Below are 27375 nucleotides of genomic sequence, written 5' to 3' on the forward strand. Positions count from 1 at the left end.
CCGGGCCGTGGCCCGATTGTTACCTGGCCGCAGAAGATTTTTTTATTTATTTTTTTAAATATGTATATATATATATATATATATATATATATATATATACATATTTAAAAAAAAAAAAAAAATTAATTAAAAATTCTTCTGCGGCCAGGTAACAATCGGGCAACGATATATATATATATATATTTTTTTTTTTTTATATATATATATATTTTTTTTTAAATCAACATAAAAAACACAATATACACTCACAATTAGTGCACCAACCACAAAAACCTCCCTTTTTCATGACAAAAAAAATAAATAAAATAAAAACAAAAAAAAAAAAAATATTTTATTAAATCAACATAAAAAACTAAATATACACTTACAATTAGTGCACCAACCACAAAAACCTCCCTTTTTCAAGACAAAAACGTCCCTTTTTCATGACAAACAAAAAAGTAATAATAATAATAATATATATATTTTATTTTTATTAAATCAACATAAAAAACACAATATAGACTCACAATTAGTGCACCAACCACAAAAAAACTCTCTTTTTCACGACAAAGAAAAAAAAATAAAGTTTGGACACCCCTGATGTAAGTGTAAAAAAAATTTAAAAAACAACAACATTATGATTTGTAAATTTTCAGAATGTGCTTGTTCTATTTTCAAACAAAGAAAAACCAATCAGAAGTTGTCTTTATTTTTAAGTTATCGCGCCGTGATTTTACCAAAAATGAGTGCGAATGTTGTCTGTCTATCTGTGTTGGCCCTGCGATGAGGTGGCGACTTGTCCAGGGCGTAACCCGCCTTCCGCCCGATTGTAGCTGAGATAGGCGCCAGCGCCCACCGCGACCCCAAAAGGGAATAAGCGGTAGAAAATGGATGGATGGATGGAGTTTGACACCCCCTGATCTTGAGTAAATTCCTTCAAATGAACTTCAAACCACCAAAATCGCACCTTGCCTCATCCAAACATCTTCCCAAGAGAAGTTTTGGTGTGCAATCTAATATTTAAAAAAACAAAAAAAACAAAACATAAACTGCATGTGTGCTGCGAGGGAAGTTGCAGGCTTTAGGGAGGGAGGGGGGGGGGGGCGCGCCTTGAGAATGCAGCAATGAAGAAGCTGTTCCGCACGATTAGAAAATAATCGGCGTGTCAGTGTCATCTTTCTTATGCTAAGTAGGTGTCTTTGAAGGCGGATCTTTTGGCAGGTCGGACCATGCAGGACCGGAGCTGCAGCAGCAGAGCAGCTCAGACGCGCGCAGCCACCAAAGGCATCAACAACTCGCCTTGCAGGAGCGCGAGCATTACGCAATACTTCTTGTGGCGTGGATTTATTATTATTAGTAGTGTTAGTATTATTATTAGTATTATTGCTCAGTTGGGATTGAGCGTGAAGGTCTTTTTTTTTTTTTTTTTTAAATAGTGAGGGAGCATTTCCTCCAACTTCTTGCACCGGGACGCCGCACCATGGAGTGAGAGGAGACGCCGCATGTGGAATTTACATTTTTTTATTAATTTTTTTACTTTTTTGCACACATTGTGCAACTTGAAAGCATGCACGGGAATGCACTCTTCTTGCAAAACTGCCGGAGTAGTAAAAGTCTGGAGGTCTGTAAATTGAACCATCGTTTGCTTTTATGAAAGACACTTTTTTTTTTTTTTTTTTTTTAAAGTAAAGAAGCAAGGATGTGTTCCAGCGTGGTGCTACCCATGCTGCTGGTGGTTTTGTGCGGCCGAGGAGGCCGGGCCATCAGCTCCATGGACCCGGACTGGCCGGGAGAGGGCAAATGTCAACAGGTCAGCATCCCCCTGTGCAAGGACATCGGCTACAACATGACTCGCATGCCCAACCTGATGGGCCACAACAGCCAGAAAGAAGCCGCCATGAAGCTGCAGGAGTTTGCCCCGCTGATCCAGTTCGGCTGCCACGGCCACCTCAAGTTCTTCCTCTGCTCCCTCTGCGCCCCCATGTGCACCGAGCAGGTGTCCAACCCCATCCCGGCGTGCCGGGTCATGTGCGAGCAGGTCAAAGTCAAGTGCCTGCCCATTTTGGAGCAGTTCAACTTCCCCTGGCCCGACTCTTTGGACTGCGCCCGGCTGCCCACTAAGAACGACCCCAACAACCTGTGCATGGAGGCGCCCGACAACGGCTCGGACGACCCCCCCAAGGTGTCCCACACCCGGCCGCCGGATTTCAGGCTGCAGCCCCCGTCGAGCGGGCAGGAGCTCCGCTCGCGGGACCCCGACGTCAAGCCCGGGTGCGGCAACCCCGGGAAGTTCCACCGCGTGGAGAAAAGCGAGTCGTGCGCCCCCAAGTGTCACGCCAAAGTGGACGTGTACTGGAGCCGGGGGGACAAGCGCTTCTCCCTGGTCTGGCTGGCCGTCTGGTCCATCCTGTGCTTCGTCTCCAGCGCCTTCACCGTGCTCACCTTCCTCATCGACCCCCAGCGCTTCAAATACCCGGAGAGGCCCATCATCTTCCTCTCCATGTCCTACTGCGTTTACTCGGTGGGCTACCTGGTCCGTCTCTTCGTGGGCGCCGACAGCATCGCCTGCGACCGAGACGACGGCGTCCAGTACGTCATCCAGGAGGGCCTGGAGAGCACCGGCTGCACCATCGTCTTCCTCATCCTGTATTACTTCGGCATGGCCAGCTCCCTTTGGTGGGTGGTCCTCACCCTCACCTGGTTCCTGGCGGCGGGGAAGAAGTGGGGCCACGAGGCCATCGAGGCCAACAGTAGCTACTTCCACCTGGCGGCGTGGGCCATCCCGGCGGTGAAGACCATCCTGATCCTGGTGATGAGGAAGGTGGCGGGGGACGAGCTGACGGGGGTCTGCTACGTGGGCAGCATGGACGTGAAAGCCCTCACCGGCTTCGTGCTCATCCCGCTCTCCTGCTACCTGGTCGCCGGCACCTCCTTCCTCCTCTCGGGCTTCGTGGCCCTCTTCAACATCCGCAAGATCATGAAAACGGAAGGGGAGAACACGGACAAGCTGGAGAAGCTGATGGTGCGCATCGGGGTCTTCTCCGTGCTCTACACCGTCCCCGCCACCTGCGTCATCGCCTGCTATTTCTACGAGCGCCTCAACACGGAGCACTGGCGGGCGCTGGCCGAGAAGGCCACGTGCGGCGGGCCCGAGTCCGAGTGCCTCATGGAGGCGTCCATCCCCGCCGTGGAGGTCTTCATGGTGAAGATCTTCATGCTGCTGGTGGTGGGCATCACCAGCGGCATGTGGATCTGGACCTCCAAGACCCTGCAGTCGTGGCAGAACGTGTTCGGCAGGAAACTGAAGAAGAGGACGGGGAGGAAGGCCAGCAGCGTGTTCACCAGCAGCCAGGCCTACATCAAACCTCACCTGTCACTCAAAAGCCACGCCGGCAAGTACGAACCCACTCGGCCGCCTCCCACGTGCGTGTGAGCCGCGCGGACTAACCCTTAAAAACACTTACGAAGCCCTTATTTTTTGTATATTTTTTTTTTATTCAGCGCCGTTTATTTATGCGACATGTTTCCTTTTCATCTCATGCAACAAGAGCTGCCTTTTGTTCCAAAAACAAATCTGGATTCAGTTTTCCCCCCACGGAGGAACTTGCTTCAATTAGGTGCAAAAAAAAAAAAAAAAAAAAAAACAACAACCGGTTACTTGAATAACGTGCAATAGATGTTTCGCTTTCCAGGCAGACGACAGACAAAAGAACTTGCCGGCAAATGGCCAAGAGAGACGAGTGTTTGCCTTTGGAGCCTCCTTTTTTTTGTTTTTTTTTTTCATGGAAATGGCGACAAGGCGGTGTCATGTATGTTTGAACTGGAGCGGGAACAGCTGTCGAGAAAGCAAGACCTTCTGCTGTATAATCGGTGGTCCCCAACCTTTATTTTGCAGGGAAATAATTTTCCACCAAAATACAACTCCCTATAACGCTGAATTAGTTTTTTTGCGGGTAGAAAATCGACCTTTGGCTACAATCTGTCACCTTCATATTGCAAATGTTCATTAAAGTCCTACTGAAATTAGATTTTCTTATTCAAACGGGGTTAGCAGGTCCATTCTACAGTGGGGCAAAAATGTATTTATCAAATCAAATCAAATCAAATTTATTCATGAAGCACATTTAAAATTAGTAGCCAAAGTGCTGTACAATGGACAGGTTCAAAGATAATACGAGGACCGAGCAACCAACACAACACAAAGAGAACATGATAAGAAATAAATAAATAAAACATAAAACAGGTTCACAGCAGGTGTATAATGGGGCGCCATTGCAGGATGGATATCACTTAGTGTTAAAAAGCCCAGGAATAAAAGTGTGTTTTTAAGAGAGATTTAAAAACAGGAAGAGAGGAGGCTTGTCTAACACTCAAAGGTAGGTCGTTCCAGAGCTTGGGAGCAACAGCATTTAGTCGGCCACCGATTGTGCAAGTTCTCCCACTTAAAATGATGACAGAGGTCTGTAATTTTCATCATAGGTACACTTCAACTGTGAGAGACAGAATGTGAAAAAAAAAATCCAGGAATTCACATTGTAGGAATTTTAAAGAATTTATTTGTAAATTATGGTGGAAAATAAGTATTTGGTCAACCATTCAAAGCTCTCACTGATGGAAGGAGGTTTTGGCTGAAAATCTCACGATACATGGCCCCATTCATTCTTTCCTTAACACGGATCAATCGTCCAGTCCCCTTAGCAGAAAAACAGCCCCACAGCATGATGTTTCCACCCCCATGCTTCACAGTAGGTGTGGTGTTCTTGGGATGCAACTCAGTATTCTTCTTCCTCCAAACACGGCGAGTTGAGTTTATACCAAAATGGATACATGGATGATACAGCAGAGGATTGGGAGAATGCCATTTTGGTATTAACTCAACTCGTCGTGTTTGGAGGAAGAAGAATACTGAGTTGCATCCCAAGAACACCATACCTACTGTGAAGCATGGGGGTGGAAACATCATGCTTTGGGACTGTTTTTCTGCTAAGGGGACAGGACGATTGATCCGTGTTAAGGAAAGAATGAATGGGTCCATGTATCGTGAGATTTTGAGCCAAAACCTCCTTCCATCAGTGAGCGCTTTGAATGGTTGACCAAATACTTATTTTCCACCATAATTTACGAATTCTTTGATTTTTTTTTCACATTCTGTCTCTCACAGTTGAAGTGTACCTATGATGAAAATGACAGACCTCTGTCATCATTTTAAGTGGGAGATCTCGCACAATCTGTGGCTGACTAAATACTTTTTTGCCCCACTGTATGTGTCATACTTGATCATTTTGCAATATTTCCATATTTTTGCTGAAAGGATTTAGTAGAGAACATCGACCATAAAGTTCGCAACTTTTGGTCACTAATAAAAAAGCCTTGCCTTTACCGGAAGTAGCAGACGATGACGTCACCGGTGTGAGGGCTCCTCACATCCTCACTTTGTTTATAATGTGAGCTTCCAGCAGCAAGAGCAATTCGGACCAAGAAAACTACAATTTCCCCATTAATTTGAGCGAGGATGAAAGATTCGTGGATGAGGAAATTTAGAGTGAAGGACTAGATGTTTTTAGACACATTTACTAGGATAATTCTGGGAAATCCCTTATCTTTCTATTGTGTTGCTAGTGTTTTAGTGAGTTAAATAGTACCTGATAGTCGGAGGGGTGTGTTGACGCCAGTCTCTGAGACAAGTCACGCAGCTGCAGCAGGACGCAAGCTCCGCTGATCTCCGGTAAGAGGCGACTTTTTACCACAATTTTCTCACCGAAATCTTGCCGGTTGACAAGTGGTCGGGATATTTGTTCGCTTGACCACTCTGATCCATAGTAAAACTTCACCTCCGGGAATTTAAAACGAGGAAACACCATGAGTTTGTGAGGCTAAAGGCTAAAAGCTTCCCACCTCCATCTTTCTACTTTGACTTCTCCATTATTAATTGAACAAATTGCAAAAGATTCAGCAACACAGATGTCCAAAATACTGTGTAATTGCGCGATGAAAAGAGACGACTTTTAGCCGCAAGTGGTGCTGCGCTAATATGTCCCCTCCAACCAATAACGTCACAAACACGCATCATCATTCCGCGACGTTTTCAACAGTAAACTCCGCGGGAAATTTAAAATTGTAATTTAGTAAACTAAAGCGGCCGTATTGGCATGTGTTGCAATGTTAATATTTCATCATTGATATATAAACTATCAGACTGCGTGGTCGGTAGTAGTGGGTTTCAGTAGGCTTTTAATAATTATAAATAACCTCTTAAGGCCCAAGCTGTTTGTTTACATCCTTTTTTTAATGTCTCTTTGCTATTTGGGCTTATTGGAGCCTATTTAGAATAAAAACTAAAAAAATAATCTTTTAATATGGCGTACTTAGTCCATAAGTACACAGTACACAAACGTGTACTTATTATACTCTTAGTGTGGCCTGTGACGCGACAGTTTGTTTACATGTAAGATGTTCCACTCCTTCTTTGTCTCATTTCGTCCACCAAAAGTTTTATGCTGTGCGGCAACGCACAAAGGTGCACTTTGTTGATGTTATTTACTTGTATATTGGTCAGTGCATGACTGCAAGCTAATCAATGCTAACATGCTATTTAGACTAGCTGTATGTACATATTGCATCATTATGCCTCATTTGTAGCGATATTTGAACTAATTTAGTATCCTTTCTTTTTTGGTGGGGGACAGGGTGAACATTGTTTTGTCCTACTAATTTTTGGTGGTTCTTGAACTCACCATAGTGTGGACTGCGACGCAACAGTTTGTTTACATGTAAAATCTTCCACTCCTTATTCGTCTCATTTTGTCCACCAAAAGTTTGATGCTGTGCGTGAATGCACAAAGGTGCGCTTTCTTGATATTATCGACTTGTATATTGGTCAGTGCATGACTGCAAGCTAGTCTCCAGTTTTGGAAATAAGAGCTAAATGGTGCTGTCCACGCATGTGGCCACTGAGGCCTTTAGAGGTTTTAATTAATGTGGGTAGTACGGTGGGAGAGGGGTTAGTGCATGTGCCTCACAATACAAAGGTTCTGAGTAGTCCTGGGTTCAATCCTGGGCTTCGGATCCTTCTGTGTGGAGTTTGCATGTTCTCCCCCTCCGGGCGCTCCGGCTTCCTCCCACTTCCAAAGACATGCACCTGGGGATAGGCCCCTCCCACCTCCAAAGACATCCACCTGGGGATAGGCCCCTCCCACTTCCAAAGACATGCACCTGGGGATAGGTTTATTGGCAACACTAAAATTGTGTGTTTGATTGTGAGTGTGAATGTTGTCTATCTGTGTTGAACCCTGTGATGAGGTGGCGACTTGTCCAGGGTGTACGCCGCCTTCCGCCCGAATGCAGCTGGTATAGGCAATCCCAAAAAGGGACAAACGGTAGAATATGGATGTTCATTAATGTGCTTTGTTTCATGTCACGGAGTTAGGACAAATATAAGAAATGGTTAACTTCCTATGAGGAGTTTTATTGGGTTAGGGTTAGGTTTAACCCTATAAAGAAGTGTATTATTGGGACAGGAGAAAGTTATGTCAAAGAAAATGCAAATATTTAATGTCCCGGTAGCAAATGCGTCAGGGACCGGTACCGGTCCTCCGGACCGTTGGTTGGGGACCACTGCTGTAAATGACTCAAGCGTTCTGTATTGACAAGTTTTTGGTTTTTTTAAACACCTTCAGTTGTTGTTTTACAGCACCGGGAAATGTTTGTATGTGTTTCTAAAACTGCAGATTTTATAGAACAATTAATAAAACTTTTTTTTTTTTTTTTAAAGTTCTTGTTTTAAATGGTGGTCAAGCCGGGGATTGTGTTGCAGTTGTTGTTTGTCTTACATAGCGGCGCCAAGCTTGTTTTTGGTATTCCCCGACCCACATCAGAAAAATCCATGCTGCTATGTCAAAGACAGAGTTTATAAAAAGCTTTTTTATGTATTTATTAATTTTTTTACATAAATGTTGCTATACGCTTATTAGATCAAATTAGGGTTGTATAGTACCGCGATACTAATGAATCATATTCGGTACTATACCGCCTCTGAAAAGTACCGCGTCAAAGTCACGTCGTGACATTGCTGGGTTAACACCAGAGGAGCATGTTCGGCAGCGCACAATCACAGAGTACTTACAAAAAGACACCGTGTGTAGACAGAAAAGGGAGAACAGTCGCATTTTGGCATAAAAACTAATGATAAAGGTGAAGTTATAACACATGGCGCAGTTGAGAGTGTTTTAGCTACTTCTAAATCACTAATCTTCGCCTAGATGGCGTCAGATAAAGTAAGTTGCTTACAAGTATCATTATCACTGCAGGACGAGGAATAGCTAGACATGCTTCACTACACACCGTAGCTCAACGGCGTCAAAATGTAAACAAACGCTATTAGTGGATCAACACCTAGCATCCACTGTAATGATATCAAATACAGGCATGTATCCAGTCGATACTACTATGATTACGTTGATATTTTTTGGCATCATAACATCTTTAGTTTTTTTTTAAATGTATATTATGTTTATAAACTCAGGAAATATGTCCCTGGACACATGAGGACTTTGACTATGACTCATGTATGATCCTGTAACTACTTGATATCGGATTGATACCAAAAATTGTGATATCATCCAAAACTAATGTAAAGTTTGAAATAACAGAATAATAAGTGCTTATTGCCTTTTAACAGAAGTGTAGATAGAATATGTTAAAAGAGAAAATAAGCAGATATTAACAGTAAATGAACAAGTTGATTAATAATTCATTTTCTACCACTTTTCCTTAATAATGTTGACAAAATAATAGAATGATACATGACACAATATGTTACTGCATATGTCAGCAGACTAAATTGTGAGCCTTTGTTTGTTCACTTACTAATAAAAGACAAGTTGTCTAGTATATTCACTATTTTATTTAAGGACTTAACTGCAATAAGAGATATATGTTTAATATAAGATTTTTTTGTTAAAATAATGCAATTAATGCAATGTTTTGTGGTTCCCTTTATTTAGAAAAGCACCAAAATAATTTTAGTACCGGTACCAAAACATTGATATCATTACAACACTAGATCCAATACAAAATAATGCATTGTGTTGCATCTGGTTGCTTTTTTTGGTTATATAAGATGAGTTTTTTTCAAAGGGGACAATGCAATTTCATTAAAAAAAAACACATGACTACACATGGTTAAAAAAGCCAGAATTAGCCAGAAGGTTAGTTTTTTTATATATAGTCCCCATGGCCATGATGCATAAAAAATGCAGTAAAATTACAATTTCAAAGAAAAAAAAAAAAAAGCACTGAATACTTATACGGTATAATAAAAAATAAAATAAAACATCACAACATAACATTTATCATGGCATCAAAACAGGCTCATATTTGGCGTTGATAAGACACTTTTTCATTTTTTTTTGTGAAGGCCTTGCTTGTATGTTGTGACCCGTTTAACCTCCCCAGGTACTGAGTTCCACACCTGCCGCCTCCTTACTGACCAGGCCCACTTACTGAAAGTGCAAAACTAGTTAAACAGGAAGTGATCAGTGAGCAATAATTTTGCTTTGCTATGATTTTCATTGCAAAATTTGGATTTCATTTGACATTTTGGCATTGGGTCAAATACACCCTGTGACTATATGTGTTTGTTTTTTTTCAAGTTAGGAGTATTTTATTTGGGTTACACCAGGGGTGTCCATACTTTTTCTACTGAGGGCCGTACACTGAAAAATAAAAGCATTTGGGGGACATTTAGATATTTTTTTCATTTTGAAAACCAATACAATATATAATTTTTTTTTTACCTTTAGGGTTCACCTCAAGTTTTGATCCCAGGGGTGTCCAAAGTGTGGCCCGGGGGCCATTTGCGGCCCTTAGGTAATTTTTTTAACGGCCCCACGGCACATTTTAAAAGTACGATTGAAAAAAAATTTAAGCGTAAAAAGTGATATAAAGGAGCAAACGGGTGAAATGTAACAAGAAAATGTTGCAATGTTTACTCTAATAACACAAAACTGCCATGCAGGCTGTTTTTTTTTTTTCAATAATAATGAATCAAAATCAATGTCATTATGAATTATTGACCTATTCAAGGCTCCGATTACGTCACATTAAATATTCCACTTTGAGATATTTTGGGGGGAAAATGTTGCATATTTTGTGTTTGCCATATAATAAACTGAGCTGTTTTTCTTTTAAAGAAGGGCCTAAAACGAACAAACAAAAACCATAAACAATAATAAAACTTAGAATTGACGGATAGACCTGAAATTGATCTCAAGATTATTGGGTTAAAAGTAAACAGAAAAAAATGTATAATTTGTTTTTTAACACTTTAATGAGTAGGACAATTTTGGATCCCCAATAATTTTAGTGTGATTTGTTTTTAAGTGTCATTGCTCAAAAAAATAATAATGAATTAAAATCAATGGTGTTATTAGTTATTGGCTTTTTTAAGGCTCCAATTATTATAAAATGTCAAATATTCCACTTCAAAAAAATATTGGGTGATAATATTGCATATTTTGTGTTTTTTCTTTGACAAAAAAAGCATACAACTTAAATCTTTAAAATCATTATATTGACAGATAGACCTAATGTTGATCTGGAGATTTAAAACTTGAATAATAATAAAACAAAATAATACTGAATAATGACACAGTTTTGATATTTTTTTGACCAAAACCCTTTGGGGTCTCCGGGATCAAGCCTGAGTGGAGGCCTAAATGTGTATTGGTCATACATATATTGTATTGGTTTTTAAAATAAAAACAATTGTCAAAATGGCCGCTTGCTTTGATTTTTCAGTCTGTGGAAAAAAAATTGGACACCCCTGCTGTAAGGCCTCAGTCATACATTGTTTTTTAAATATATCATACATTACTTAGTTTCATTATCAAACACCTAATTTCTATATCAAAGGTGTCAAACTCATTTTATATCGGGGGCCACATGGAGAAAAATCCACTCCCAACACTTTGGACACCACTGAGTTATACAAATCATGCAATTCATATTTTGCCAAAAAAAAAGTGAAATCCCTACAGTAAAAAATTATAAATTGTTATATATTGTAATTCTGGAGTCGTGCAAAAAATAGGGCCATAACCCTCATTTGATTTTAATTATCATCAAAGCCAAACAGGGCAGGATAATCCTTACGTTTAAGGACGTTAAAACATTTCGAACATTTTTTTTTTCCTTTTTTCTTTTTTTGCTTAAATTCGTCATTAAACTTTAGCCTTAAGCATACATATCAAATTTGAATTTCGTATATTTTTAATCGTGACCCCTTTTGAGTCCTTTTGATCAGATCATTTTTCAGGGGCCATTCAAAAATTAGGTGCAGGCCGCAAATAGCCCCCCAGGCAGCCCTTTGGACACCGCTGAGTTATACAAACCATGCAATTCATATTTAGCCGAAAAAAAAAGTGAAATCCCTACAATAAATAATACATTGTTATGTATTGTAATTCTGGAGTCGTGCAAAAAATAGGGCCATAACCCTCATTTGATTTTAATTATTTTCAAAGCCAAAACAAGTCATGAAAAGCCTTACGCTTTAGGGCGTTAAAACATATTGAATATTTTTTTCCTTTTTAATTTTTTTGCTTAAATTCTTCATTAAACTTTAGCCTTAAGCAAAAATATCCAATGTGAATTTCGTATATTTTTAATCGTGACCCCTTTTGAGTCCTTTTGATCAGATAATTTTTCAGGGTCCATTCAAAAATTAGGTGCAGGCCGCAAATAGCCCCCCCGGGCAGCACTTTGGACACCACTGAGTTAAACAAACCATACATATGTTGCCCAAAAAAAATGCAAAATCCCTAAAATAAATAATAACTTGTAATGTATTGTAATTCTGGAGTCGTGCAAAAAATAGGGCCATAACCCTCATTGGATTGTAATTATCATCAAAGCCAAACAGGGCCTTACGCTTTGAAGGGTGTAAAAACATTTTAAATATTTTTTTCCTTTTGTATTTTTGCTTAAATTCTTCTTTAAACTTTAGTCTTAAGCAAAAATATCAAATGTGAATTTGGTATATTTTTAATCGTGACCCCTTTTTTTTGAAGGCCTTTTGTTCAGATGATGTCAGGGTGATGTAAATGAGTAAAATCCCTAATGTTATGCAAATTTACAAACATTTACGACTGTGACTGTGGTTTAAAAGGCCTTCAAAGGGTACAAACAAATGTTTTGTTATTTGTTGTTCATGGCTGTAGTTAAGATATTTGGGGAAAAAAACAAGTAAAATGAATCCAAAATAATTTTATGCCCTTTTATTCATTGTTTGGCTTTGAGGTATTGTCAAAAAACTGCAAATTGGACATTTAAATGTAAAAAATTGACATGATAAAAACATGTATAATGAAGTAATACTACAAAAATACATTTAAAATGTGTTGAAAAGACAGTAAATGTAGCCTTTGTTCTCTGAGGTTTAAATGTTTAATATCTTTATGGCCACCATTAGTCAACGGTTAAGTTTTCTTAGGATAATAAAGAACATTTTATGATATGAGTTCCCCCATTTTTAAAAATGCAGCACATAGACCATGGGAGTCAAACTCTGGCCCGTGGGCCAAATTTGGCCCGCCATGTGATTTGATTTGGCCCTTGAGGTGATATCAAATCAAGATTAGAGCTGGCCCGCCGGTATTATACAGGGGCGGTGCCTCTGTAACAACGCATTTGCCAACCCTCCCGAATTTCACAGCCCCTCCCGTAAATCTCCCGGGGCAACAATTCTTCCAAATTTCTCCCGATTTCCACTCGGATAACAATATTGGGGGCGTGCCTCGAAGGCACTGCCTTTAGCGTCCTTTACAACCTGTTGTCACGTCCGCTTTTCCGCCATAGAAACAATGTGCCGGCCCAGTCACATAATATCTGCGGCTTTAACACACACGAATGAATGCAAGGCATACTTGGTCAACAGCCATACAGGTCACGTATAAACGACTTTAACACTGTTACAAATATGCGCCACACTGTGAACCCACACCAAACAAGAATGAAAAAACACATTTCGGGAGAACTTCTGCACCGTAACACACGTAATACACAGAACCCCTTGCAGCACTAACTCTACCGGGATGCTATAATATACACCCCCGCTACCACCAAACCTGCCCCCCCCCCCCCCCCGCCTCCAATTTTTGTTACAATTTTATTTGACATGCCATTTATATTTTTAAATCATTATTGATAGGTTGAATGGAAACACTAAATTGGCTCTGGTGTGCATGTTGTCTCTCTATCTGTGTTGGCCCTGTGATGAGGTGGAGACTTGTCCAGGGTGTACACTGCCTTCCGCCCGAATGCAGCTGTGATAGGCTGCAGCGACCCCAGAAGGGACAAGCGGTAGAAAATGGATGGCTGGATGGATGATTTGAAACTGGACTTTACATGTCACTATAAAGTTATATAAGCCTTGCTTGTTCAATATTCATCCATCCATCCATTTTCTACCGCTTATTCCCTTTCGGGGTCGCGGGGGGCGCTGGCGCCTATCTCAGCTACAATCGGGCGGAAGGCAGGGTACACCCTGGACAAGTCGCCACCTCATCACAGGGCCAACACAGATAGACAGACAACATTCACACTCACATTCACACACTAGGGCCAATTTAGTGTTGCCAATCAACCTATCCCCAGGTGCATGTCTTTGGAGGTGGGAGGAAGCCGGAGTACCCGGAGGGAACCCACGCATTCACGGGGAGAACATGCAAACTCCACACAGAAAGATCCCGAGCCTGGATTTCAACCCAGGACTGCAGGAACTTCATATTGTGAGGCAGACGCACTAACCCCTCTGCCACCGTGAAGCCCTGTTCAATATTCAATGCAAAACTTTTTTGGATCCCTCTTAAAAGCTTCATTTGTTCAACCGTGGCCCGCGGCTTTGTTCCATTTTAAATTTCGGCCCACTCTGTATTTGTGTTTGACACCCCTGACGTAGACGGACATCTGCTTTTCTCTCCCTCGCATGTGTCGGTGCCGACCAATGGAGGGGTTTGGTTCGATAATCCAGCTCTCATTCAGGACAGTATTAGACAGTTTGAAGGCCTTCAGAGGATTGCTGCACACCCGAAATACAAAATATATGTCATCCGGTCTTAATCAGAGAAGCATAGTAGAATAAAACACACAAAACGGTTCTGAACTAAGTGGTTTTTTTTTTAAGCTTTTTGCATCAATGTTGCACTTAAATATGACATGTTGATTATAGGCTTCAAATTTGAATGGTAGAATTGTTACATCTAAAATTAAGCAAAACATGGAACAAATTTTTTTTGTGTTGCGTTGTTTCAAATATAGGTGACTTCAGCAATTAAGTAGCATATTTCATGTAAGAGTTCCAGAATCCTCATGATGCGTTTGATTCCCGAGGGCATTCAAGTTGCAGCATCAACCCAACCTGTTTTTTTTTTTCAACAGTCCAAAAAAAAAAAAAAGCCCATGACTCACAAGCTGTGTGGCTGAATCAAAGTACAGCACTGCCTATTGACGCTGTAACTAAGGTGTGAGCTCTTCCGAGAGCTCTGGCAGAGGCCACCTGGATAAGAGCCCCCAAGGTGTCTGGGAGGGCTGTAAACATAAGTGACAGTTAGCGCCCCCCCTCCAGGGTTTCTTCAGCCATGCAGGCTTCACTTGTATTCTCCCTTCAAAGGGAAGAAATTCAGCTCAGAGCAATGGCAAAGTATTGCTGCTGTTGAGAAAGGGTTTTTTTTTTTTTTTTTTTTTTTTTTTCCAGGAGTAGGGGTTGTCACAGTGTAACATATAACTTTTCTTTTGCAAGAATATTCAAACAAAACCAGTTTTCAGCATTATTCCACATCTAGCCTCAGTTTTTTTTTGCCTCTTGTTCTTGCAGACGTGTGGTGCAAGGTCGGGGTTGGCGTATGATGTGTTGACAAAAAAGATATTCTGTCTGTGATCTCCATTGTTAACTTTGTCTTCATTGCAGACTCAGTCCCTAGGCTTTTTTTATTTGTATTTTTTCTCAACTCATAGTCTTTATCCTGGAAATCCTTTTAATATCAGTCTGGCCGTTTTTGTTACGGATTTACACAACTGGACAGTCCACAGTAGCTAAAAAAAGAAATTTAAACTGCAAGTTATTATTTCACTTTAATTTTTTTATACTGCAGGTTTCTTTTCCACAGTGTATACAACCTACATGACCAACATATGCAGCATGACACTTGTTTAATGCAACTTTCTGCACAACTTGTAGAGTAACATTTTACAAAAATGGAAATGAGTCTATATTAATATATACTTGCCAACCTTGAGATCTCAGAATTAGGGAGATATTCAATAGGCCTGCTGGGGGGGCCTATTGAATATCAAAATGGAGGAGGCTGATTTCAATACCAGTAATTTGATACCACATAAAGGGAAGAAGATTAAGAGCTATTCAGTAGGATTTAAGGTCCAAGTTTACATCACACTCAAATTTTTACTGCATACCTTTGGTAAGTGCGGGAGTGAGAAGAGGTTTTAAAATAATTAGCGCATGCTTACTTGTACCGAAAGCCTTTGGTAAGCGCTGGAGTGAGAAGAGGTTTTAAATTAATTAGGGCCCCGGCGGCAATTCAAGGAAATACGGTATGTATATATATATATATATATATATATATATATATATATATATATATATATATATATATATATATATATATATATATATATATATACACATATATATATATTTGTATGTATATATATGTATATATATATATATATACATATATATACATCCATCCATCCATCCATTTCCTACCGCTTATTCCCTTTTGGGGTCGCGGGGGGCGCTGGCGCCTATCTCAGCTACAATTGGGCGGAAGGCGGGGTACACCTTGGACAAGTCGCCACCTCATCGCAGGGCCAACACAGATAGACAGACAACATTCACACTCACATTCACACACTAGGGCCAATTTTTAGTGTTGCCAATCAGTGTTGCCCCAGGTGCATGTCTTTGGAGGTGGGAGGAAGCCGGAGTACCCGGAGGGAACCCACGCATTCACGGGGAGAACATGCAAACTCCACACAGAAAGATCCCGAGCCTGGATTTGAACCCAGGACTGCATGACCTTCGTATTGTGCGGCAGACGCACTAACCCCTCTGCCACCGTGAAGCCCTATATACATATAAATATATATATATATGTGTATATATATATATACACATATATATATATTTTTATATGTATATATATGTATATATATGTATGTATATATATATATATATATATATATATATATATATATATATATACACACACACATATATATATATATATATATTTATATGTATATATATATATACACACATATATATATATATATTTATATGTATATATGTATATATGTACTGTATATATGTAAATATGTAAATATATATGTATATATATAAATTTATGTATATATGTGTGTATATTTCTCTCTTTCTCACTCTCTCTCTCTCTCTCTCTCTCTCTCTCTCTCTCTATATATATATACATATATATATATTTATATATATATATACATATATCTGACTAGATATCTAGATCCCTCGATTGACTGATGTAAAATGTTCGTCATCACAATGTTTACTTCCACATGTCGATGGCTCAGGTGTGATTCACTACAATAGGGCTCCACATCACAATGGATTCCAGTAAATTGAAATACCACAACACTGGATATTGTTCAGATAAGTCATATTTAATTTAAGAAATCGCACACAAAGCAACACTAGAGGTGACTATAACGTGCAAATTTTCCGTGCATGCGTAGTAGGTCGCGTTGCGCCGGCGGACGTAAGGGGAGGGGGTCTTAAACGACCATATAGCGTGTGTGTGTGTGTGTGTGGACAAGGACAAGGTGAGGTGGGATTTACCCTGGATAACCTGAGCTGGCTTATTGTAAAAAGGGCCTAAATCTGCCCTGTCATACCTTTTGGAACAGATTACTAATGAAAACAGCCTGTAATAAAAAAAAAAACAACAACAAAAAGTACCAGTGAAAAGACAAAAGGAAAATCTTGTGTGAGAGCTAAAGCGGTAAAGTAGCTTCACCCTTCTTTGAGTCCTGCTTCAACATTGGCAAACAGACACACCTCTCTCTTAATGGGGTTGTATATAAGCTTGTGTGTAAATTGACTTAGTCTGCTTCTGTAGCCATAAAGTTGTGGGACACGGTGACATGAATCAAGCGTTTGGGATGACTGGCGGCTGAGGCAGCTTCTCTTTGATCTGGCTCTTTGGAAACGCCCTCATGTCCTCATCCTGAGCTGCTACAGGAGCACCTGTTTACCAGTCCGGGCCTGTCTGTTTTTGCAAAGCCGATGTGAGTGTCAGTGTCACAGACTCATACGTGACGCGCAGACATACTCACAAAGGAATCTTGACTAGTGCTCGGGGGTGGGCGGGCGCCTCCTTTGAACATATGTGCTGCTAATGTGCATACTGGTTTGTCTTAAAGAGGCAGCTGAACTCCGTATAAATGTTTTTGCCTTTCAGAAAGTTATTCTTGAAATGAAACACTTTGTTTGGTCGTTGAAGAAATATTTGTAACTTGGAGACAACGCGACGGCACAACTTTACAGAGAGAGTGTCAACTTTCAGAGACCCAAGGAGTTTTCAAAGAATGCAATGAAAGCACCCTCTCATCCCTCAAGGTCCTCTGATGCACAAATCCAGATTTCAGAGGATTATGGTTCGAGGATGCGTGGGTGGCCTTTATGTTCTCTACTGATCTGTATTGCAAAGCATCAAGGGGGACACAAATACTGTATACATGCTCGATGTGCAGCAACTAGAACAGTGGTTCTCAACCTTGTTGGAGGTACCGAATCCAACAGTTTCGTATAAGCATTCACCGAACCCTTCTTTAGTGAAAAATTAAAAGTTTGTTTTTTTAATTTTTTTTTCAAATTCAAGATAAAGTTATATGTTTTTGTTAACAGTTTGTTATGGGGAACATATTCTAAGTAACAACGACTTAATTTAGAGTTATTTTGACACTCTGGGAAAATATTCTAAGTAATAAAGACTTAATTTACAGTTATTTGGACACCAGGGGACCATATTCCAAGAACAAACACTTAGTTTAGAGTTATTTTGACACTCTGGGAAAATATTCTAAGTAATAAAGACTTAATTTACAGTTATTTGGACACCAGGGGACCATATTCTAAGAATAAACATTTAGTTTAGAGTTATTTTGACACTCTGGGAAAATATTCTAAGTAATAAAGACTTAATTTACAGTTATTTGGACACCAGGGGACCATATTCTAAGAATAAACACTTAGTTTAGAGTTATTTTGACACTCTGGGAAAATATTCTGAGTAATAAAGACTTCATTTACAGTTATTTGGACACTCTGGATAAATATTCTAAGTAATAAAGACTTAATTTAGAGTTATTTGGACAGTAGGGGACCATATTCTAAGAACAAAGACTTAATTTAGAGTTATTTTGACACTCTGGGAAATATTCTGAGTAATAAAGACTTAATTTAGAGTTATTTTGACACTCTGGATACATATTCTAAGTAATAAAGACTTAATTTAGAGTTATTTTGACACCCTGGGAAAATATTCCAAGTAATAAATACTTAATTTACAGTTATTTGGACACTCTGGGAAAATATTCTAAGTAATAAAGACTTAATCTAGAGTTATTTAGACACTAGGGGAACATATTCTAAGTAACAAAGACTTAATTTAGAGTTATTTTTACACTCGGGGAACATATTCTGAGTAATAAAGACTTAATTTAGAGTTATTTTGACACTCTGGGAAAATATTCTAAGTAAAAAAGACTTAATTTAGAGTTATTTTGGACACTAGGGGAACATATTCTAAGAACAAATACTTAATTTAGAGTTATTTTGACACTCTGGATACATATTCTAAGTAATAAAGACTTAATTTAGAGTTATTTTGAAATTCTGGGAAAATATTCCAAGTAATAAAGACTTAATTTAAAGTTATTTGGACACTCTGGGAAAATATTCTAAGTAATAAAGACTTAATTTAGAGTTATTTGGACACTAGGGGAACATATTCTAAGAACAAAGACTTAATTTAGAGTTATTTTGACACTCTGGATACATATTCTAAGTAATAAAGACTTAATCTAGAGTTATTTAGACACTAGGGGAACATATTCTAAGTAACAAAGACTTAATTTAGAGTTATTTTTACACCCGGGGAACATATTCTGAGTAATAAAGACTTAATTTAGAGTTATTTTGACACTCTGGGAAAATATTCTATGTAAAAAAGACTTAATTTAGAATTGTTTGGACACTAGGGGAACATATTCTAAGAACAAAGACTTAAGTTAGAGTTATTTTGACACTCTGGATACATATTCTAAGTAATAAAGACTTAATTTAGAGTTATTTTGACACCCTGGGAAAATATTCCAAGTAATAAAGACTTAATTTACAGTTATTTGGACACTCTGGGAAAATATTCTAAGTAATAAAGACTTAATTTAGAGTTATTTGGACACTAGGGGAACATATTATAAAGAACAAAGACTTAATTTAGAGTTATTTGGACACTAGGGGAACATATTATAAAGAACAAAGACTTAATTTACAGTTATTTGGACACTCTGGGAAAATATTCTAAGTAATAAAGACTTAATTTAGAGTTATTTGGACACTAGGGGAACATATTATAAAGAACAAAGACTTAATTTAGAGTTATTTTGGAAACTAGGGGAACATATTCTAAGTAACAAAGACTTAATTTAGAGTTATTTTTACACTCGGGGAACATATTCTAAGTAACAAAGACTTAATTTAGAGTTATTATTACACTCGGGGAACATATTCTGAGTAATAAAGATTTAATTTAGAGTTATTTTGACACTCTGGGAACATATTCTAAGTAACAAAGACTTAATTTAGGGTTATTATTACACTCGGGGAACATATTCTGAGTAATAAAGACTTAATTTAGAGTTATTTTGACACTTTGGGAAAATATTCTAACTAATAAAGACTTAATTTAGAGTTATTTGGACACTAGGGGAACATATTCTAAGAACAAAGACTTAATTTAGAGTTATTTGGACACTAGGGGAACATATTCCAAGTAATAAAGACTTAATTTAGAGTTATTTTGGAAACTAGGGGAACATATTCTAAGTAACAAAGACTTAATTTAGAGTTATTTGGACACTCGGGGAACATATTTTAAGTAGCAAAGACTTAATTTAGAGTTATTTTGACACTCTGGATACATATTCTAAGTAATAAAGACTTAATTTAGGGTTATTTTGACACTCTGGAAAAATATTCCAAGTAATAAAGACTTAATTTACAGTTATTTGGACACCAGGAGACCATATTCCAAGAACAAACACTTAGTTTAGAGTTATTTTGACACTCTAGGAAAATATTCTGAGTAATAAAGACTTCATTTAGAGTTATTTTGACACTCTTGATAAATATTCTAAGTAATAAAGACTTAATTTAGAGTTATTTGGACACTAGGGGACCATATTCTAAGAACAAATACTTAATTTAGAGTTATTTTGACAGTCTGGGAAATATTCTGAGTAATAAAGACTTAATTTAGAGTTATTTTGACACTCTGGGAAAATATTCTAAGTAAAAAATACTTAATTTAGAGTTATTTGGACACTAGGGGAACATATTCTAAGAACAAATACTTAATTTAGAGTTATTTTGACACTCTGGATACATATTCTAAGTAATAAAGACTTAATTTAGAGTTATTTTGAAATTCTGGGAAAATATTCCAAGTAATAAAGACTTAATTTAAAGTTATTTGGACACTCTGGGAAAATATTCTAAGTAATAAAGACTTAATTTAGAGTTATTTGGACACTAGGGGAACATATTCTAAGAACAGAGACTTAATTTAGAGTTATTTTGACACTCTGGGAAAATATTCTAAGTAATAAAGACTTAATCTAGAGTTATTTAGACACTAGGGGAACATATTCTAAGTAACAAAGACTTAATTTAGAGTTATTTGGACACTCTGGGAAAATATTCTAAGTAATAAAGACTTAATTTAGAGTTATTTGGACACTAGGGGAACATAGTCTAAGAACAAAGACTTAATTTAGAGTTATTTGGACACTCGGGGAACATATTCTAAGTAACAAAGACTTAATTTAGAGTTATTTTGGAAACTAGGGGAACATATTCTAAGTAACAAAGACTTAATTTAGAGTTATTTTTACACTCGGGGAACATATTCTAAGTAACAAAGACTTAATTTAGAGTTATTATTACACTCGGGGAACATATTCTGAGTAATAAAGATTTAATTTAGAGTTATTTTGACACTCTGGGAACATATTTTAAGTAACATAGACTTAATTTAGGGTTATTATTACACTCGGGGAACATATTCTGAGTAATAAAGACTTAATTTAGAGTTATTTTGACACTCTGGGAAAATATTCTAACTAATAAAGACTTAATTTAGAGTTATTTGGACACTAGGGGAACATATTCTAAGAACAAAGACTTAATTTAGAGTTATTTGGACACTAGGGGAACATATTCTAAGTAATAAAAACTTAATTTAGAGTTATTTTGGAAACTAGGGGAACATATTCTGAGTAACAAAGACTTAATTTAGAGTTATTTGGACACTCGGGGAACATATTCTAAGTAACAAATACTTAATTTAGAGTTATTTTGACACTCTGGATACATATTCTAAGTAATAAAGACTTAATTTAGGGTTATTTTGACACTCTGGAAAAATATTCCAAGTAATAAAGACTTAATTTACAGTTATTTGGACACCAGGGGACCATATTCCAAGAACAAACACTTAGTTTAGAGTTATTTTGACACTCTGGGAAAATATTCTGAGTAATAAAGACTTCATTTAGAGTTATTTTGACACTCTGGATAAATATTCTAAGTAATAAAGACTTAATTTAGAGTTATTTGGACACTAGGGGACCATATTCTAAGAACAAATACTTAATTTAGAGTTATTTTGACAGTCTGGGAAATATTCTGAGTAATAAAGACTTAATTTAGAGTTATTTTGACACTCTGGATACATATTCTAAGTAATAAAGACTTAATTTAGAGTTATTTTGACACTCTGGGAAAATATTCCAAGTAATAAAGACTTAATTTTGAGTTATTTGGACACTCTGGGAAAATATTCTAAGTAATAAAGACTTAATTTAGAGTTATTTGGACACTAGAGGAACATATTCCAAGTAACAAAGACTTAATTTAGAGTTATTTGGACACTTGGGGAACATATTCTAAGTAACAGAGACTTAATTTAGAGTTATTTTGGAAACTAGGGGAACATATTCTAAGTAACAAATACTTAATTTAGAGTAATGGACACTCGGGGTACACATTCTAAGTAATAAAGACTTAATTTTGAGTTATTTGGTTAGGGTTAGGGTCAGGGTTGGAGGGTTAGAGTTATAATAAGACCATGCCGAATAAGGCATTAATAAGTACTTAATACTGACTAGTTAAGATCCAATATGTTACTAATTTGCATGTTAATAAGCAACTAATTAATGCTGAATACGTTCCCTGTACTGAAGTCTTACCATGTTTTGTTTTTTTACTGGTGCACAAAATGAACCGTTTATGAACATCACTTTGTTCAAAGAACAAAATCGACACAGTGCATAAACTCACAATTAATTACACACCTGCAAATCAGTGTGACTTTTGCTGTTGCCGTATCCGTAAAACACAGATAGGAAGAAGATTGTATTTACACAATGAGTTGGGTGTGATTGGACCTCCGCCGAACCCCTGAGGCCGACTCACCGAACCCCTAGGGTTCGATCGAACCCAGGTTAAGAACCACTGGTCTAGAAGCTCCCAGACACATACCATGTGCCATGCAGGCGCTTGTTCAACACCCAAAGGTGAGAGTAATTACATCAAAACAGGCAACAATGAGCTCTCCTTAGTCCGGGAGGGGGCAGGGCACTTTTAAAAATGCATAATGAACCGCCTTGCAGGCCCTCTGCTGATCAAACAAGTGTTTGATAGAGGCTTTGGTTTGAAAGACGACTGAATATGTTTATTTGCATGAGGAGAAGCGAGTGACTTTGAGGTGGAGATCAGGCAGATTAGTGTTAACTGATGGAGACCTGCGCAAACAGACCCTCCCCCTGTATACAAGCGGGGCAGCGACGCACTTCCTCTGCGGACCAGTTAGTCAGACTGAATAAAACATCAGTCAGGCGGCGACTTCTCCTAGCCTCGGCTTTCTAGCCCGACGATGCCCTTTGTAGCTCATTAGACGACTGGCTCTCCCAGTGTTAGAATTTGCAGAAAATCGATTTACGTATGTGAAGAGGCGGAGCCCGGCCCAGGATGGCGGCGAGGAGGCGGGGACGGCGACCGAGCGGAGAGGCGGGGCGTGCCGGGAGCGACGTAACGATAGAGGTCAGGTGCGTGGATCGCGCACCTGTACAATATCGGTGAATCTCCTCTCGCTGTATAAAAGGGTAGCAGCAGAGGAGGGGGTGAGGCGGAAGGAGTTGGAGAGCCTGCAGCGGTGAATGAAGAGCGGAAGCAACAGAGAGCAAGAGGCAGACGACGACGACGGGGGCGGCTGAAAAGCAGACGGCGGAGCGAGCAGCAGAGGGAGACAGGAAACGCCGTGGAAGAGCGACCCGACCGTAGACAAGCTGATTGAAAAATAAAGCAAGTCAAACCTGCTCAAGCAATGTCCTTCCTCGATGGTCCTGGGAACCCACGTGACGGCATGAGTCCGTCACAACGTATAAATCAGGGATGTCCAAAGTAAATCAAAGCCCAACGAAAGTTTATTTATATAGCCCTGAATCATAGCATCCCGCAGCAGGGCAAGAAAAAACTCACAGGTGTCAAGACTTGGACTTGGGTGTGGTTTGTTTTCCCGTGGTGCAAATGGACTGGACCGGACATGGCGTGAAGATAATGACATCTTTTAATCTTAACTCAAAAGAAGGTACAAACAAAAAGCGCCCACAGAGGAGGTACAAAAACTAGTTCTGAAAACAAAAACTCGCAAAATGGCAGAACTATGAACAACAAAAACGAAAACACTTACTGTGACGTGAAAAGCATTAATTTGTGGCAAGAAGTGAGCAATCAGAAGTGTCAGGAGTGTGTAGAGGGTGTGTAAAAGGTGATGTCGCCAGGCTGACTGCCTGGCAACTAAAGGCTTAAATAGTGCTGTGATTATTGACAGGTGCGTGAGTCCAAACAAACCCGGTGCGTGACATGACAGGTGAAAACTAATTGGTAGTCATGGTGACAAAACAAACAAGAGTATCCAATGAGTCCAAAACCAAACGAAACGTGGCCTTAAAACATGACAGGAGGCACCTTGGTAGGGACAGCAGATGTGAGTGAGTGACCGGTGCAATGGATGGCGAGTAATACGGTTAATAACGTGAGTGTCCAGTCCATAGTGAGACCAGCAGAGGATCCTCTTGTATGGAGCCAAGTCAGCAGCGCAGAGACATCACCAATTTGTATATATGTATGTGTATATATATATATATATATATATATGTATGTGTATATATATATATATATATATATGTATGTGTATATACATATATATATGTATGTGTATATACACATATATATATATATATATATATATATATATATATATATATATATATATATATATATATATATATATATATATATATATATATATATATATATATATATTTATGATTTGTCTGAGCGACCCGGAGACCCGAGAGTAACGAGCGGTAGGAAATGGATTAATGGATGGGCTAGAAAAGACGGATAAAAACAATAAAAAAAAATATATATACATACACATATATATATATATATCTGTGTTGGCCCTGCGATGAGGTGGCGACTTGTCCAGGGTGTACCCTGCCTTCCGCCCGATTGTAGCTGGGATAGGCGCCAGCGCCCCCCGTGACCCCGAAAGGGAATAAGCGGTAGAAAATGGATGGATGGATGGATATATATATATATGTTGGGTTTTTTTTTACCCGGGACTACTTGCGGGACAGATTTTGGACGCTGGCGGATCGTATCTAACCGAAATTAGATATAAATGATTGAATACATTTTAAAGTCAAGAGTCAGATTACTAATGTAAACACCAGTGTACACACTAACGATGCCGTTACTTGAAAAAGTGTGCATGCTGTGCATGTGACAGCCAAGTGGTGACAGAAGTGATGGTGGCATGGCGAGAGCGAGCACACCAGACCGTCTTTGCACGTACAAAATGATATATATGTTTGATAGTGAGAGTGAACAGACAGTGATAGAAGCTCGGGAAGGATGCACAGGAGGAGAGAATGATGGCGGATCTGGCGGTGATTGTGAAGACTGCTGAGAGCAAGTGCCTGTGGTTCACACATGCGCTTACCAAGCCAAACAAAGAGTGGCGGCACAGAGGGACATCACATGAAAGGCAACAACATAATAGACTGTCATATAAACTTGGAGACAACATGTCGATGGAATAAATAGGACGCAGACGTTTGGCATTCAAGCTCGGCAACAAAGCGAATCAATAATTGCATGCAAAAATGAACTTTGATGGAGTCGATGCCATGTACTTTGTTTCTTTTCTAAGCACTGTAAACAAATCACTTGAGAAGACTAGACATTGAAGACCTTTTAGAGAGTTCTGTCATAAAATATAATGACTGTAAATTGATTATTTAGAGCCCGGATTATTATACGCAGTGGCGGGCCGTGCTTTTCCCACCTGGGCCTTTAGTGATGTCCTACTTAGTCCGACTTCAATCAATAAATCAAAGTTTCTTCATATAGCCCTAAATCACGAGTGTCTCAAAGGGCTGCACAAGCCACTACGACATCCACGGCTCCGATCCTACATCAGGGCAAGAAAAAACTCAACCCAATGGGATGACAATGAGAAACCTTGGAGAGGACCACAGATGTGGGGACTCCCGCCCACTGGGCGACCGGTGCAATGGACGTCGAGTGGATCTACTATAATAGTGTGAGAGTCCAGCCCATAGTGGTTTTAGCAGAATAGTGTTAGAGTCCAGTCCATAGCGGGGCCAGCAGGGGGTCATCTTGAGTGGTGACAAGTCAACAGCGTCGAGTCGTCCCCAACTGACGCACAGATGAGTGGTCCACCCCGGGTCCTGACTTTAAACAGCTAGCGTTTCATCTGTGGTCACCTAATAACCTCTCCTCGAAGGAGTGGAGGGCAGAGTAGAAAAGTTGACGGCAGATCAACTGGTCTAAAAGGGGGTCTATTTAAATGCTAGAGCAGAGGTAGGGAACCTATGGCTCTAGAGCCAGATTTGGCTCTTTTGATGACTGCATCTGGCTCTCGGATAAATCCGAGCTGACACTGCATAACACGCTAAGTAATGAATAATTCCGCTTGTAATCACAGTGTTAAAACTAACGTTCAACATATAAAACATTCTCGTGCATTTTAATCCATCCATCCGTTTTCTACCGCACCTGTTCAAGAAGTTGCGTTAATGGTAAAAAGTTATTTATTATTGATTAATGTGGGGCTTGCCCTCCTGGGGGTTCTTCAGACCACCAAGCACCGACATGAGAGCCTGTTTCAGGGTTACAATATTGTTTTATTTTTCAATAAGTCTCTCAGTTGCATTCCAGCAATTGTCTTTTTCTCTTTCGTTCTCGCTCGCACTCTGGCTCAAGCCCCAAACCCGTCTCTTCTCATGGCTGCTGCTTGTAACATAGCGACAGGTGATTAGATAACAAGGCCCAAGTGGGCCGACTGCGCACCTGTCGCTGATTTCGACGCCGGTCCTGGCACACCCCGCTTCGCGGCAGGCCCGCAGGCCACACCCCCTCCACAGTTAGCTTCAGAATAACAATGTTATTACAGAGAATAACAGACTTATTATACCCTAGAAATGTTGGTTTTACTTAAAAATGCACGTGATTAATTGTGTTCAGTGTAAAAAAAATATTATTATTAATGACTTTTACGGATATACATTTTAAAATATTTGGCTTTTTGGCTTTCTCAGCCATAAAGGTTCCCGACCCCTGGGCTAGAGTATACAAATGAGTTTTAAGATGGGACTTAAATGCTTTTACTGAAATAGCATCTCTAAGGCATACCCGGAAAGGAAACGCAAAAAATATATATATGTATTTATCAGTTTGAATATCAAATATGTTGTCTTTGTAGCTATTTCGACTGAATATGGGTTGAAAAGGATTTGCAAATCATTGTATTCCGTTTATATTTACATCCAACACAATTTCTCAACTCAAATGGAAACGGGGTTTGTACAACACAATTAAATTAACTATGTTTCACAAAAAAACTAAACCAACTCGACTGCATAAAATGAAACAGATCTCTAACCAGCTACTGTATCGCTGATATCCAC

General features: G+C 39.0%; 1 protein-coding gene across 1 annotated transcript; it reads left to right on the top strand.

Moving 5' to 3' along the window:
• The first annotated feature begins 1209 nt into the window (after positions 1 to 1209).
• Positions 1210 to 7752, top strand: fzd10 (frizzled class receptor 10). Its single transcript, XM_061906896.1, has one exon. It carries the CDS (start codon positions 1682 to 1684, stop codon positions 3413 to 3415), a length of 1734 nt encoding a protein of 577 aa, XP_061762880.1. The 5' UTR covers positions 1210 to 1681; the 3' UTR covers positions 3416 to 7752.
• Positions 7753 to 27375: the final 19623 nt, after the last annotated feature.

Source organism: Nerophis ophidion, linkage group LG07, assembly GCF_033978795.1.
Source record: "Nerophis ophidion isolate RoL-2023_Sa linkage group LG07, RoL_Noph_v1.0, whole genome shotgun sequence".
NCBI classification, from domain to species: Eukaryota; Metazoa; Chordata; class Actinopteri; order Syngnathiformes; family Syngnathidae; genus Nerophis; species Nerophis ophidion.

Bases quoted from the DNA above. Each gene is read 5' to 3' on its own strand.
- fzd10 (XM_061906896.1), top strand. From the start codon at position 1,682: ATGTGTTCCAGCGTGGTGCTACCCATGCTGCTGGTGGTTTTGTGCGGC.